This window comes from Streptopelia decaocto (genome assembly GCF_964273445.1).
Source record: "Streptopelia decaocto genome assembly, chromosome: 4".
NCBI classification, from domain to species: domain Eukaryota; kingdom Metazoa; phylum Chordata; class Aves; order Columbiformes; family Columbidae; genus Streptopelia; species Streptopelia decaocto.
This window is the reverse complement of record NC_138658.1, coordinates 58695409-58710534: the sequence shown is the minus strand read 5'-3', so window position 1 is coordinate 58710534 and position 15126 is coordinate 58695409. Positions and strand designations below refer to the sequence as shown.

The window sequence follows — 15126 nt, the reverse complement described above, 5'->3', positions numbered from 1 at the left end:
TGAGAAACCATTCTTTCACTCACTGGAATAAAATCTCAGCAGGACCCTCCCTGAATTCAATGCTGCAGAAATTCCACATAACCCTATGAAGCTGCACCTGTTTGCACAAAGCCTGAAAATAACTGTAGCCCTTTACCTGTGAACGCCCGCCACGTCATGCTAGATTTTAAGATGTGTGAGAAGGGGACATGTCAAAAAGGGTGTTGATCTGGTCCCAACCAGCATCAATATTGTACAGGCATACAAAGACCTTGTCCAGAGTTTGTATTTAGGAGTGTAAAAGAGGAAAAAGTAGTTGAATAGACGCCCTCAAAACGCATCTGTTTCTGTAAGCCAATGCAGCACCACACTCACACCTGCACCTGTAGGACCATGTCAGAGGCACCCCCCTTCCTTCAAATCCAGACATTTGTCACCTTGGATCGAAACCTTCTTTGATTTAACGACTTGACGTTCCCGCTCGATAAGGCAGCGTAACTCTGCGGCTGGAGAGAGGGAAGCCGGGCCAGGCCTGATAAGGTGGCCCCGGGCCCGAGCGCAGGACGGCCGGCCCCCCGCGCTCCGCCGGACACCCACTGCGGCACCACCCGGGGCTGCGCCTCTCCGTCCGCCCCGCGCCCGCAACCTGCAGCCCGCCCGGCCCAGCCGAACGCGGAGCTGCACCGCCAAGCCGCGGGCAGCGCCGCGGAGCTCGGCGCTCACCGGGGGACGGCCCGGGCCGTCGCCGCGGCGGGCAGAGCCGGGTCAGGTGCGGGGCCGGCCGGCACTCACCGTGAGGAGGAGAAGCAGGAGCAGAGGGAGCCGGCGGGGCACTGCGGGGCGCTCGGCCGGGGTCCACATGTTGCCGCGGCGGCGGCGCTGACCAGCGCTGTCGGGACAAGGATGCGGCGGATCCGGCTTCCTGGAGGAGGGGCCGCCTCCCGGGCCGGGCCGGGCCCCGCACCGCCACAGGTGCGGGGGGGAAGCTGAGTGCGCGGCGGGGCCGGGCCGGGCAGCAGCCGGGACCCAAGCCCCGCGGGGATGCTGAGCCCCCGGCCGCGCCGAGAGGCGTTTCAAAGCCCCGCACACCCCAATAAAGGAAGCGCCGGGAGCGGGGCGCCCCAGGCGGGACCCCGGCACAGGGCAGTGTGCTCCGTCCCGGCGGCAGCGCGGCCCCGGGGCTCGGCCGTGCCCGTCCCCACCCTCACGCCTCGGCCCTGCGCTGCCAGCGCGGCGCCGCCCGGGGCAGCTCCTCGGCTCCGCTGGCGAGCGCGGCGCGGCCGCGGGGCGGGTTCAAGGCGGTAGGGCGCGGCAGAGCCTTCTCACAGACGCCAGGTGCGGCGCTGCGGGCGCCGGGGCTGCCCGGGAGGTACCGCCGGTCTCCTGGCCAGGCGGGACACGGGAGCGCGGCGGGCGGGTAACGGCACCAGGCTCTGCCCCGCCGGCCCGCGCGGGGGCGCTGCGCGCCGCTCCTGCCGGGATAAGCCGGAATCGGCCGGTGCCTCAGGGCTGCGCTTCCGGAGCGCCCCGGAAGCGGGAGTCACATAGCTTCCGGGTTGTGGCCAGTGGCAGGGATGGCCGCACTGTCTCGCACGCTCGGGATCTTCAGCGGTTTCGTGGCCGTGGTGGCAGCGGCGTTTTACCCCATCTACTTCCGGCCGCTGCTGCTGCCCGAGGAGTACAGTGAGTCCTGGCGGGGCGGGGCGGGGCGGGGCGGGGCTGCGGCCGGAGCGCCGGCGGGCGTTCCCGGGCCGGGGCTGTGCTGGGGCTGCCGCCGGGCGAGGAGCTCCCGGAGAACTTTCTGCTCGCCCAGGAAATACTTTAAAAATAATAATAGAAGCCGTGGTATTCTTGTGTCAAGTTATTGGCTGGCAGGTGGTTAAAACTACCTCTAGCTGTTCTCTGAAGTGATGGAGAGGATTTAGATGTGGTGCAAGAAGTTGTGACAAGAAGGCTGCAGCACCCGTGCTGTGGGGACAGGATGAGAGTGTTGGGGATGTTCAGCCTGAAGAATGCTCCATGGAGACCTGCTGATACCCAAAGGGGCCTCCAAGAAAGCCAGAGAGGGATTTTTATAAGGGCATGTAGTGATAGGACAAGGGGTAATGGCTTTAAACTGAAAGAGGGTAGATTTAGATTAGATATAAGGAAGAATTTTTTTACAATGAGGGTGGTGAAACAGTGGTACAGGTTTCCCAGAGAGGTGGTAGATGCCCCATCCCTGGAAGTGTTCAAGGCCAAGTTGGACGGGGCTCTGAGCAACTTGATCTGGTTGCAGACATCCCTGCTCATTGCAGGGGTTGGACTAGATCAGTTTTAAAGATCCCCTCCAACCCAAACCATTCTATGATTCTCTAAGTTGTTGGAGGCATTTTCCAGCCACAATTGAAAAGTTTAACTTAAAACATGGTAACAGATTCTTTACTGATAGCGATGATTTTCTAAATGTGGTCTCAGTCTGCAGAGCTTTCTCTGAAACTGACTGCTGAGGAAAACCCACCTTTCCTGCCAGAAACACAGAAAAGCTGTGACTGTCTCTGTAATCAGGGAGTTCTTGAGCACTTGAAGGCACCTGAAGCTTCAGATGTGAAGCCTTGGAGGCTCCAGGTGGGTGCTTCCTGCTGTGGGAGTGGTAGGAGAAGCACCCGTTACTCGTAAACTTCTGTTAATTACTGCCTGAGGAAGTGAGGAAAAGTTCTGGTGTCGCCAGTCTCATCCCCTCACTTCAACTTTTATAAAGCTAAGTAAGCTGTTGGTGGTAACCTGAAGAAGCATGTGGTTAATTTACTGAGACAACTGAAGAGATTTTGAGGAAGAAAAAAAGGAAAAGAGTAAAAAAATTATTGATCTTATTGGAGGAACTCCAGCCTTGCATCAAAGCTGAAGTAAAATTTAACTTGCAAGCAAGTTTTTATTGAAGGAAGCTATGTTTGTGAAGTTGGAAACTGTCCATAATGATAGGTTTCTTACTCTGTGTTCTCATTTAAAAGCCTTATTCTTAACTAATTTTTGCTTATGGTGCACTTTCCAAAAATATAATATTAGAAATGTCACTCAACATTAAGGAAGGAACAGAACTAGCAGACAGTGACTTCTTTTGTACTTGTGAATCACACAAGGAAATGTTCCTTGGCAGGTCAGAGGTTTTTTAAACTCCATTTAGCACATAAAATGGGTGATGTGCAATTAGCAAGTGGTTACACTTGTTATTTAGTACCTGATTCTAAACTTTACTGATTGTATACTGCTCAAACTCTCCTTTGATCTCACCTTTATTAATTTCCTATGTGATTTTCGTGATGTTCATCACTGTGATATGGACAAAGCACAAGCATTCCTTGTCATAATACTTTAGGCAAGGACATGGAATTTCACAGTTGTGGTAGTTGACTGGAAACATTTTAACCTTTGAGGTACAAAGGATTGATTTTTTTGGAGTACGGTCTATTAAGTTGTATGACAACAGAATTTCTCTGGAAGGTCACACCCCCCGTTGGCTTCAGCTGCAGCAAATACTCAGTATTTCTGCATTTTGGGATGCTGGGTCTGAAGTTGGACATTTAGATTAGCATCACACAGCAATCTGGCAAAAGGCAAGAATGGATTTTAGTTCACTAGGGTGACATTCAACTATGTAAACATGAAATGCTATATTTTTCTTCTTCAGTCTTGTTTTTCATGTGTATTTTCCAAATTCTACACGAATTAGGCACAATACATTCAGGAAGAAGACTTTTCTGCACGATTGTCTCACATCTTCAGTGGAATTCCTAGCAGTTTAACAAACAAAATGGAAGATACTTGGAAAAACTGTTTGTAAGCAAATTGTTAATATGTACTTTAAATCGTGCACACAGGGGTTTGACTTATTTCACACAGAAGTGTTATCATTTGATAGGTTTTTAGTACCTCAGCTTGTGGACTTCATGTTTCTTGTATTTTCCTGTCTGCAGCCTTAAAAGTTTTTTCCTCATATGAAATGCATAGTTTATTGGCAGTGTTGAAACCTTGATATCTTCAGCACAGACCTCTTCCCCTTGGATTAATTAAAATAGTGGGTTGACAGCTGCTATTTGGATTGATATTGGGGCATTTTCACAGTGGATTTTGTGATTTTGCTGAACTGTGAGAATCAGCTCTTTCCCTATCCTGTGAGGGTCTGTCCTCTCATGAAGACTGGCTCCTCCTCATTGTCCCTTTTTTGGCTTACCTGTTTTCCAGGTTGTTTCCAAGCCTCACCCCAGTCTCACTATTGACTGTACCAGGCAAAATCTCAGGGTAGTGTCTAATTTCAAAGGAAAAAAATACAAAACCCAGACTGTGTAGCATCCAGAATGAATAAGATTTTCAATGTTATTTTATTGGGTGCAGTCAAGATGTTTGGTTGTTTGTTTGTTTTTTTTGTTTTTTTTTTTTTAAGAAATGACCTTTCTGTTCTGCTTTCCAGAGAAAGAACAGTCAATAAACCGAGCTGGTATTGTTCAAGAGGATATTCAGCCTGCAGGTATACCTGATTCGTGTGTTTGCCTTGATTGTTTTAAAGATATTTTTGAAGTTAGACCTGAATATGTATATGGATTTAAATAATACAGTGAATAATATACTCAAATAATACATAAATAGTAAACTTACTATGAAAATATTTTTTGGGTGAATTCTTCATTTGAAAATTATGAATTTAATAAAACTTGTTTTTATTTGACTTAACTGGCCAAATAAGTTGTTATATTCACAGTTTCTCAAACAGCTGCTGGTTTCCACACCGGAAATTAACTTTTGAACTAGCTCAGAGCAAACAAGAGCCATGTGTGGGCTGGGTTCTAGCTGTAAAAAATACACTATTTCACCCTGTTTTGTGGAATACTGCTTTACAGTTCAGCTGAAACACGATTTATGAGCTCTTTGTGAGTACCTTCAATCCTCACGGGTGGAGGGGTAAGGCAGAAATCCACTACACATAAAGGAAAATTTGGAATGCAGTGCCAATAGCTTTTTGATCTCTGCTGTTGCCGGTAGAAGGCATAGAAAAGCATACAAGGGGAATAAAATTAAAGTATCACAGAATATCCTTGACAGTCTGTTGTTTCAGAGATAATGGAACTGGCTATTCATGATGCAGGATTGACACTTCTTGTCTAAATACATGACAGTCCTTATCTTGATGAAACAGTTCATATCTGAGTATGTTAAAGGGTAAAGTATTCCTGTTTTTAGAAAAGCCTAACATCAGCAGCAGGGCAAAACCAAATAGGATTAATGCCCTGTCCGTACTACACATATCAGTTACATCGTCACTGCAGGCCTTACTTTCCAGGAAAGTGGTGAAATGCTGAAGAGGAGTAGAAAGGGTATTGTGAAATAGAAGTCTGGTAAACCTGCCCTTTTATTAAACATTAAAGAGGACTGGACTGGCTCATTTATCCAAGATGCAGATCCTTGATGGCTAGTTCTCCTCAGTGTAACTTTTTCATCTAAATTTAGCTGCTGATGAAAAGTTATGAGATCTACTAGTTGAAAGTGAAATCTAGAGAAATTCAAGTGCCAGGTGCAGTTCTAGATGGTTGTTCTAACAATATTAGAACACCTTACTTATGGGTGTGATAGATTTTTCCATTATCTGAAGCTTAAGTTCAAGATGAGGTTGTTTTTCTAAATATTTTTTGCAAGCTCAAGTGAAGTTGTGAGTTCAGTACAGAAATTATTAGGTTCTTTCATTGTTTTGTACACAGGCTGGGGTTGCAGACCTATTATTATTATTATTATTATTATTAAACAGTCTAGTTATGAACTATTGGTATTCTCTGATTTGTAGGGTTAAAAGTGTGGTCTGATCCATTTGGAAGAAAGTAATGTTGGCGGCGCTGAGTGTGTTGCAAGGCAAAACTGAAGATGGACTTCTTCAGCTGTTTCTTCTTTCATTGAAGTGTCTTTGGGGGTCGCTGGAGAAGAATTCTGAATATGCTGTGTGGGCACATGAGGAGCAACAAACACTACTGGTTGGAATCCCAAGAGATAAAAACATGCTAGTTTTGACAGAGGATGCTGGGGCATAGTGCACAAACTTAGAGAGATCAATGATTCTTGAGTTGTGAAATAAAATATTTATTTCCTTGAGAAAAGGGAAGAGGAATTATTTTTGTGGTCAATCTGTAAACAATTATAGAATAAATTATGAACAGAATAAGTCATGCAGACCGCTGCAGTTTCCTCTGTAGTTTGAGAATTACTTTTTGTGGTTTTATTATGAAAACGTGATAGAAGTATATACTGAGCAAAATCAGTGCAGAGTGTAAATATGTACATTAAAATTGCTTCCTTTTAAACCAATGTGTATTTTTTTTCTTTGTTTTGTAAGTAGTTGTGACTGATGAACCTTGGCCAGGTGCCCACCCAGCCACTCTCTCACTCCTGCTGCTCAGCAGGGGTAGAAAGTAGCATGGCAAAGCATGTGGATCTGGATAAACGCAGGAAGATTGCTTACCAGTTACTGTTGGAGGCAAAACAAACTTAACTTGAGGAAAATTAATGTAGTTTATTGCCAGTTAAAGTAGTTTTGGATAATGAGAACCAAAAATTAAAGTAACACCTTCCCATTGTCTCTTGTTTTCCAGGATCAAATTCACTCCTGAGTCCTGTATTTCCTCTCTGCTTGGTCCCATGAGGGGTGGATGGGGATCACAGTCACTTTGTAACAGTTTTTCTTCTGCTCCTTCCTTCTCACACTTTTCCCCTGCTCCTGTACGGGTTCTTCATGAGCTGCAGTTCCTTCAGGACATACCCAACTGCTCCGGTGTGGGCCACGGTGTGGATATTTGCTCCAACTTGGTTTTTTCCATGGGCTGCAGGGGAATATCTGCTCTGGTGGTGCCTGGAGCCCTTCCTCCCCTTCCTTATTTTCTGACTTTGGTGTTCATACTGCTGTTCCTCACTTTCCCCCCCTTCATTCCCCTGCTTGTCCAGTGTTTTCACAAAGGTGCCACCCAGTTGGCTGCTGGGCTGAGCTGTGTCTTGCAGTGGGTCCTTTGTGAACCCAGCTGGAGCTGTCTGGGGCCATCATGGGGTAGCTGCTGTAGCCCATCTTGCTCGCTGCCAACACGTTGACTGGTACACCTGATACAGGAGGTTAACACCAAATGTTGGGGTAGAAAAGCAGATAAAGAATCTTTTTTAAAAAGCATTTTTTCATGGTAAGTATAATGATCATTAGAACAGATGAGTAAAGGATTGCCCCTACTGGAAAACTTTACCCAAATTGGATGTCTGTCGTCATAATAGGTTCTGAATAAACTATGTGTTTTCAAAAGAAAAAAACAGTTTATAAGCTATAGTTACAGTCTATAACCTAACTAATATTACTCTTGAGGACAGGTGCAGCATGTACATTTAACTGTAATATACTCTCTTCTTTTCTTGATTTATTTTTAGCACTTCATTATGGTACACAACATTTTAAAGACCATTGCAGGATCATATATGTTATGAAGAATGTATGTGCAGTGAGTGTTATTCATAAAGTTAGTGGATGTTTGCTCTTTTTTTCAGACATACAGTTTTATTAAAAAGACAGATGAAAGACTCAAAGTTCAGAGTGTTTTTTCCAAACTGCCATTCTGTTATTAATACTTGCTGTTTCTTTCCTACTTGTTGTCATTCCTCTCCCACTCAGACATGTTTCCTCTTCTGAGTTTAGGGGTTTGTTTTAGTTTCCTATTATCACTATAAGCATTACATTTTTTTTTTCAGTTTGCTTGCTGGGAAAATGTCACCATATTTGATTCCCTTGAGTTGTCAGGTCGTTTCACATGATGGCTGAAGTCAAAGTGAGTTTACATATTCACGGTAGGGATGTTGAGAGAAGTTTCACTGCATAGCACAGAGCAACACTGTCACAAAGCTAATACAGTGTTTGCTAGGAAAAGAAGAATCAATCTGAATAACAAAGAAGTTTTTACCACTTAAAGCTTTCTTCAGTGAGACTGCAGAAATGAGGGAGCCCTGGATTTTGTTTTCTCAAACAAAACATTATACTGGTACATCGAATAGTTTCAACCAAGTTGTTTCATCTAAAATACCTTTCCAGTGGAAACGTAGCATTGCTTAAATGCAGATACTCCATCTATAACTGACTAGCTGCAAAAAAAAAGAGTTTTAGGAGAAACTAGGAATTGTTCAATAGTGCTGCTTCTGTCACTTGGTGACACAAATGCTTAAAAACCATACATCATGGTAGTGTGAAATAACTCAACTACTCTTTCAAGATAAATTACATGATACAGGAGATTAAATTACTCAGTTTGGAGCTAATAGCTAAGGTGATCTCTGCTACTTATTTACTTTGTGAAGCTGAACAATTTGGTGAGTCTGAGTCTTGTCTAGAAAAATGTTAGATGGTTTCAGTACAGTGCTTGTTGCCGGCAGGTGCTGAGCCTTTTGCCTTCATACTTAAACGCTGCAAAACGTTTCAGTACATGAACTCAATGATACTGCACATCTGTTGGTTGTGATCTCATGTTCGTTCCACTGCAAAAAAGCTGAGTAAGTTTTGTAATTGCCTATACAGAATGCGCAGCAGTATGTACCTGCTGAATACTACTGAAGTGAATCTAAACTCTGCAAATGGCGTGTATTGATTGTAATGAACGTTGCTTCTCGCTTCCTGAGTTCCACCTAATAAAGTGGTTTGATTGACCGTGTCTTTCAAGTGTTAGGATACTGAATGTCTTTTTCAAATCTTTGGTATTCTGTCTGCATAAAACTGTTAAGTCAACGAGGAACATGCTGCAATAATTGTGCAGAATTTACACTGAAATTTTCTGGGATTGCTTTGGCATTTTCCAGTTACCTGGAGACTTGCCCAAGACTCACGTGGGAAGTCCTGCTCCTGCAGCTGCCTTTCTGGGCCTTGTGACAATGCTTTGTTCTGCTTATGGACACTGAACATAAACCTCTCCTATAGCGAATTGTGCTCCCCAGGACTCTTTCCCTATCTCGCTCTGGAAATAAGAGCTTTTGCTACTTCTGTAGCCTGCAGCAACTATTATTTTTCAACATAATCACACAAAAATGTTACACGTGTTTATAATTATGCGTGATTTTATATAATTATTAGTAGTTGGGAGGGACTGGTCTGCCTTTGCAGAGGAACCAATTTGCTAGTTTTGGTCCACCTGTTTTGATGGTTCCAATAGAAAGGTTGTGACAAAACATTTGCTAAAAATGCCTTCTTAAAATGTTTTCAGAACAGTTATCATATCTATTCTGTAATATGAGTGCATTTTACGTATTTATTCTAGCTGGAGTATGAACAGCAAATATAACTTCAGCCTTTGGAGGACTGGAGAAATGTTTTCAATGGTGCTTTGTCATCACAACAGAAGGATCTGGTTGTACTAAGTTTAGGCCTGCTGTTGTATGCTGGTAAGTTTTGAAATTATTAAAACTTGTACTATGAAGAGCAAATCTGGCATTTTGGTCTAAATGCAGCTTAGTTTTGAAACATAATAGTCTGTTGGTGATGCAGTGAAACCCTCAAGCACAAACACTTTAGGAGGAGTAAGTATGGCAAAAGGTATTGGCAAGTTGCCAGATTATACATGTGAGCATGAAAAATGTGATTCCCACTGATAAGGGGATTTTTTTCTCTAATGCTCAAAGCACACTGAATAGCCTCAACTGATTGTCACAAATGTTACTGTACATACGCCCTTCCCACAAAAAACAGTCCAGAAAAAGGAGGAGTTCTCGTGATTTGCAGTTTTCTAAACCAAAATAAATAATGTATTTTCCCTTCTTGTAGTCTAGCAATAATTAACTACTCATTTTCTCAGTATTGTGTACACTCTTACTGACCTTCTTCACGTTAACATGCAGACACAGCAGTAAATGAAAAGCTACACTGGCTTTTTTTGTGGTGCCACACGGCCTAAATAGTGTGTTTGCTAGTGGAAGGAAATGATTTTCCAGCTTCTGAGAAAGTGCTGCAGAATATACACTGTTTCCATGCGGACAATGTATAACAGGAGAGAGCAAAAAACAAAGTGCAGGTCAAAGCATAATAAAGCTTTCTTTTTCACATATTAACCTATGATCTGAGGTGTTATTTGTGCATAGTGCAGACTGGGTGGGCCTTGCAAGGAAAAATGGTGCAGTGTTTAAGATGCTGTCTTGGCAATTAGGACTGTTGTAGACAGTTCCCTGTTCCACCATGCTTTTGTCTGGCAGCAGGTAAGTAATTTAGCAGTTGAGTTTCAGTTCCATATGTAAAATAGCAATAATAGTACTCCCCTTCCTTGCAAGGCATGATGAAGGTGAATAAGGGCTGGGGGTTTTTTTGATGCTGTAGAAAACATTTTTGATTCTTGTCTGAGAAGTTTTCTTCATGGTCAGGAAAACTAGGTCTTGATTTGTGTAGGATTCAGATATTTTAGTTCCAAGAACTTTAAATGTTTTTAAGAATCTTTTCCAAAAGGAAACAACTTCTAAAATTTCCCAGAACTTTATACTGCTGAAGTATTATGCTCTGGGTATGGAAATTTTATATTTGGGGAGTCAAAATTCACCTGGTTTTCACAATACGAATATTTTTTTAGAAGATCACCAAATCTGAGTATAAACTTCTGCATGTAAGCTGAAATGCAACCCAATGTGAATGTTACTACAGTTACACAGAAAAAGGCAGAAAATTGGTCAGCTTTTGCTAGTGGCTCAGGTGGAATTTTACAAGACTCAGCAATTTTCAGTATTTTGACTTGCCACTTCCCTTGTCTTCTGTAACAATGAGTTCCCCCTTCTGACCTTTGCATGTGAAAAAAAAGTAGCTAAAAGTCTTCCAACAGAGGCACAAGCACTGAGCAGGGGAAGGCAGGTGGCAGTTGAAGGAGGTGAGGAAGAACTGGAGGTGCTGCAGGGAAAAGAGTGGAGAAACACCTTGGATATGAAGAGGAGACAAGGCATACTGGTCAGTCGAATGGGCAGGAGCATGAGGGACACAGGATGCAAATCTGTTGGAATACAGCCTGCATGGGCTCTGCTGCTCACAGAACAAACTGGGATACCTCTTTCCTCCCCAGCAGACCGGAGGTAAACTTTTCTAAAGAAAGTTCGTAGTCAAGGAGGTTACAATGAGAAGAGATATCTAAGGAGAAATGATACAACTATCCTTTGCTCTAGCCTACCTTGAGAGGTCAGAAATAATAGAATAACTTGGGTTGGAAGGGGCCTCATGTTGAAAAGTACCTTTCAGATAACATGAAAAGGTGCCTCCTTTGCTAACAGCTTCTTTCTGTAATCCAGTGCAGTGACTTTCAGCAATACTAATCAGGGCAGAGATTAATTACTTCAGGACAAATTCCCGTAGGAGTAGTCCTTCTCCTCAGCCACCCATTCACTCCTAAAATGGATGGCTCAGGCACAGTATAGGAATGTATTTATTCTTGTACACTGGTTGAAGAGAAACCACTGTGGATATTAAGCAGAAGCATTTGCTTCCCGGTCTATGATCTGTGACTTTTGGGGTGCCAGTGATTGTAGCAGGCCAGCTGTAGATCCAGATCTCCTCCCATCTACAGATAAGAACAAGAACTCCAACTCGTGCCATTACTGGCTGAACAGCACCATTAGGAGCCCTCTGAAGCCTGGAATGCAGGTGATCTTAGTAACAGAATCTTCATTGCCTGCTTGTAGCTTCTTCTGAAATGAGCTCCATTCCCCTGGTCCTTCTTACAGTCATCCTGTGTGTGGCTAACACAGGCTTGCTGGTTGTCCCACCTAACAAAGAATTTCTCATAGTTCAGTCCAAAATCCCATGTCCCACATTAAGAAGTTATGGGGTATTACTTCTCCCTGCATTTTCTGTGTGTTTTTAATATGGGTTATGTGATTTTGTGGCCACTGCTGCCTGCTCCCTGCCTACGTCTCTCTGCTTCTGGATCAAAGCAGTGATGTCAGAGGCAGCACTCACCGAAGGACCCTGGAAGGAGATGTGAGGATCCAAGGGAGGCATTCCCATACATGAACTCTAGCAATCCTAATAATAGGTGTCAGAATTTCTCCTACCTGTTTTTCAGCAGACAAGCTTTTTGTTTGTAGCAAAAACTCTTGTTATTTTTCCCTATTGCACTTAGCGCAGTTAAATGTTGTCCCGTAGCTCCCATTCCAGCTAGTCTTGTGCACTTACATTGCCTCCCAATTTGTTTAAACAAAACATTTATTCAGTATACTGCTATTTTGTGCCAGGCAATTACGTTAAATGTGTCCCAGGACAGTTCTTTGAGCAACACCACCAGTAAAATCTCTTCAGGCCAATGATTTCCTGTTGGTCATTTCCTCTGTAGTGACTTCCATACTTGCTTTACAAATCTTGCAGCTACTAATTGTTTCCCACGTGATATCATTCCAAATGCTTTGCTAACATCCAGATGGAACCTATCTCTGAGTTTTTGTCATGTTGACAAGCTGGTTACCTGCTTAAGTAGGAAGATGAATACTCTGATGTTCTACTTTGGGGATTTCCATTTGTGTCCCCACTTTTCATTACTTCAGAGTTTGCCATGATTTTTGTGTGCTCTTCTGGAAAGAATAACAGCTAGATTGATGTTTTCCAAAAGAAGTCCCAGAAGTACCCAGACATCCTCGTACTCTTTCTGTCTAGATGCATCATAATGCATATAAAATGAACAACTGGGTCTAAACCAGGTCTGTACCTAAACATCATGAGAGCAACATGCATCTCCAGCCCAGACAGAAAGGAGAGGTGTTTGCTGCTGTTGGTTCTTTTCAAAAGCTCAGAAGTTTATATTCATCCTGTTTCTGTGTCACCGATAATTGGCTCCTAAGAACCAGCCCTGGCTAATAGGAAATTGCTGTAAACATACTGCAGGAACACAAGGCTGGCTTTATTTAGTCAGGAAAACCATTACTCATCAAACTTGCAGAAGAGTAAGGACAGTTAGCAAGCTTATTTACAAAATGTTATTAAGTGAATTGTCATATCTACATTCATTAACAAAATTATTCAGGGGGTGCAAAGGAATTTATACCTGGTTCTTGTTTCTACAGGTCATTGGGTGCATAACACTGAGGCTCCAGACAAGGCAGGCATGACATCCAGATAATGACTGCTTCCAAGAAGATAAGGATTTTCCCTTTGCTTCAGTTCTTTGGAATCACGAAAGAGACACAGATAAAGGTAAAAATGTAATATTTCAATTTTGCTAATGGTTTTAGTGGAATGATACTGATGGCTCCTCGTGATTCATTTGTGAACTGTCACATCTTTTTGGGAGCTATCTGGAATATGATCTATATGCTCTGTTGGATCCTAGAAGTTCTAAAGATGGCTTTATCTAATTTCCAGCGCTATTTACAGTCAGTCACTTCATCCCACCCTTTTTGAGGAATCTTCCCATGGTGGCATGTTCTAGGCGTAGTTCTGATCATCTCTAAGTCACAGAAGAGTGAAAGGCACTTTGTTCCTGTTATTTTCTGTGTTCCAAGATAAAATAAGTTTGCATGCTACTCCCTGTTGAGACTATTATGAATCTTCAAGCCCAGGTTCTAATTCTAGCCCTAAATCCGTGGAATATTCCTCATCCTCTAGATTATTTTTCCTATATACGTTTGCAGACAGCTCCAATAGTTGAAGTGTCCATGCTAGGTGTTCTGGTAGCCAGGAACCTGGCTCTTGGGGCAAACATCTATAACAGGTATGAGGATCCTTACAATTTAATTATTTCAGGATTCAGTAATTTTGTGTCTCTTCCAGGTTTGGAGATAAATCAAGGGAAATATTGTAGTTCCTACTTATGGTATAGGTACCTTCTTCACCTATGGTCTGTCTGTCCTGAAACAGATCCCTAGTGGGATTCTCAGATTCCAACTATGTGAAATATCTTCTGGTATTTTCAAGACCATGTTCTGGGTGTATAGCCTTCTTTGTGTATGAAACAGCTTATGAAATATTACCTCTACTGCATACAAGCACTATGGTAATATTTGTGTCTGCTTGGCTCATATTACCTGGGTGGGAACAGAAGTTGTACCCTCTGTTCTCTTGTGTTAATTAATGTGTTGAATATCCTGTTACCATTAAACTTCTTTCTCAGAAACATGGCAGAAGAGAACCCTTGAAACTATCTGTATATTAAAACTATCTGTGTCTATTTTTTTTATGGTCAGCTTCATATGAGTATGTCTGAGTTGAATGCCTGCTGTTATGTTGAAAGGCTTCCTCATAATTCTAATGGATTTGCCATCTTGTATCATCACAGAAAACATCACAGTGATACTTCATATAATGTATCCAAGGAAGGGCCACATCCACTTAAATTTGCAGAGGCTGGGTATCTGGGGAATTACTGTTGCTCCATATGTTGGCTGTTGCAGGAAGTGACAGGAGTTTCTGGAGAGAAATTATGTGTAGGAAAGGACCCAAGACATTCCTTGGGCAGGAACATTTGCTGTTGACTGGATTTAGCCTGTCTTGCCAGGAGGCTCCATTCAGCCTGCAAGTGTTTTTAGGGATGTGGAGGGTCATGGTGAAGTCTCAGTCTTTATCTGAGTAGAGGCCTGGCCAGTGAAGACACTCATTATGTGTCCATAGTGCACAGAAGAGCTAGAGCTCTGTATTTGCTTTTCCCACGCCAGGTGAGGGGATGGTACCCAGCAGTTACTGCTTGGTGTGAGTATGGCTGGAACGGGCTTTGCACTGCCAGGACGGGTGAGGGAGCTACTTCTGGGAAAAATGGCCAGCTGTGCTCCCTTTTGAAGCCTTGCTGGCAGGACGTCTTTGGCGGCTGGAAGGCAGCCGTGCAGTGGGGCACAAGTGGTAATCACATCTCTCTCCATGCAGCAAAGCAAGAGCTGTAGTCACACTTGTGCAAACTCCTTTTACTCATAAGCAAACGGATGGTGGCTGCTCAGCCCAGTCCAGGACAAGAAGAGAACCATCCCTGCAGCACACCTCAAACAGTCCAAACTGTCTATTGATCTTCAGCCTGGGCGGTACTTCTGTTTCTCTGGAGGAGGGGTACTACCATTTGGAAGCCCTCTACACAAGCTCTTTCCGAACACTCCTCTCACATTTCCCTTGGGCTGGAAGTCATTTTAGATTTGCCAGCTGGGCCTCTGCCCCTGGGCTGATTCCAGCAC

General features: G+C 43.5%; 2 protein-coding genes across 4 annotated transcripts in view; one reads left to right on the top strand and one right to left on the bottom strand.

Moving 5' to 3' along the window:
- SEL1L3 (SEL1L family member 3) overlaps positions 1-946 on the bottom strand; it is a 36729-nt gene extending 35783 nt beyond the window's left edge. For both annotated transcript variants that reach the window (XM_082051736.1, XM_082051739.1), the window contains exon 1: positions 772-946. In XM_082051736.1, coding sequence (XP_081907862.1) covers positions 772-840 — 69 coding nt within the window. In that variant the 5' untranslated portion in view covers positions 841-946. The remainder of the gene's footprint in view (positions 1-771) is intronic.
- A 13-nt stretch (positions 947-959) lies between these two features.
- On the top strand, positions 960-6306 carry SMIM20 (small integral membrane protein 20). Of its 2 annotated transcripts, none has more exons than XM_082051741.1 (3): positions 960-1662; positions 4400-4483; positions 5792-6306. In XM_082051741.1, exons 1-3 carry the CDS (start codon positions 1554-1556, stop codon positions 5827-5829), a joined length of 231 nt encoding a protein of 76 aa, XP_081907867.1. In that variant the 5' UTR covers positions 960-1553; the 3' UTR covers positions 5830-6306. The 2 variants fall into 2 exon arrangements, with proteins under 2 accessions (XP_081907867.1, XP_081907868.1); XM_082051742.1 differs by having other exon boundaries at positions 965-1662; positions 4427-4483.
- Positions 6307-15126: the final 8820 nt, after the last annotated feature.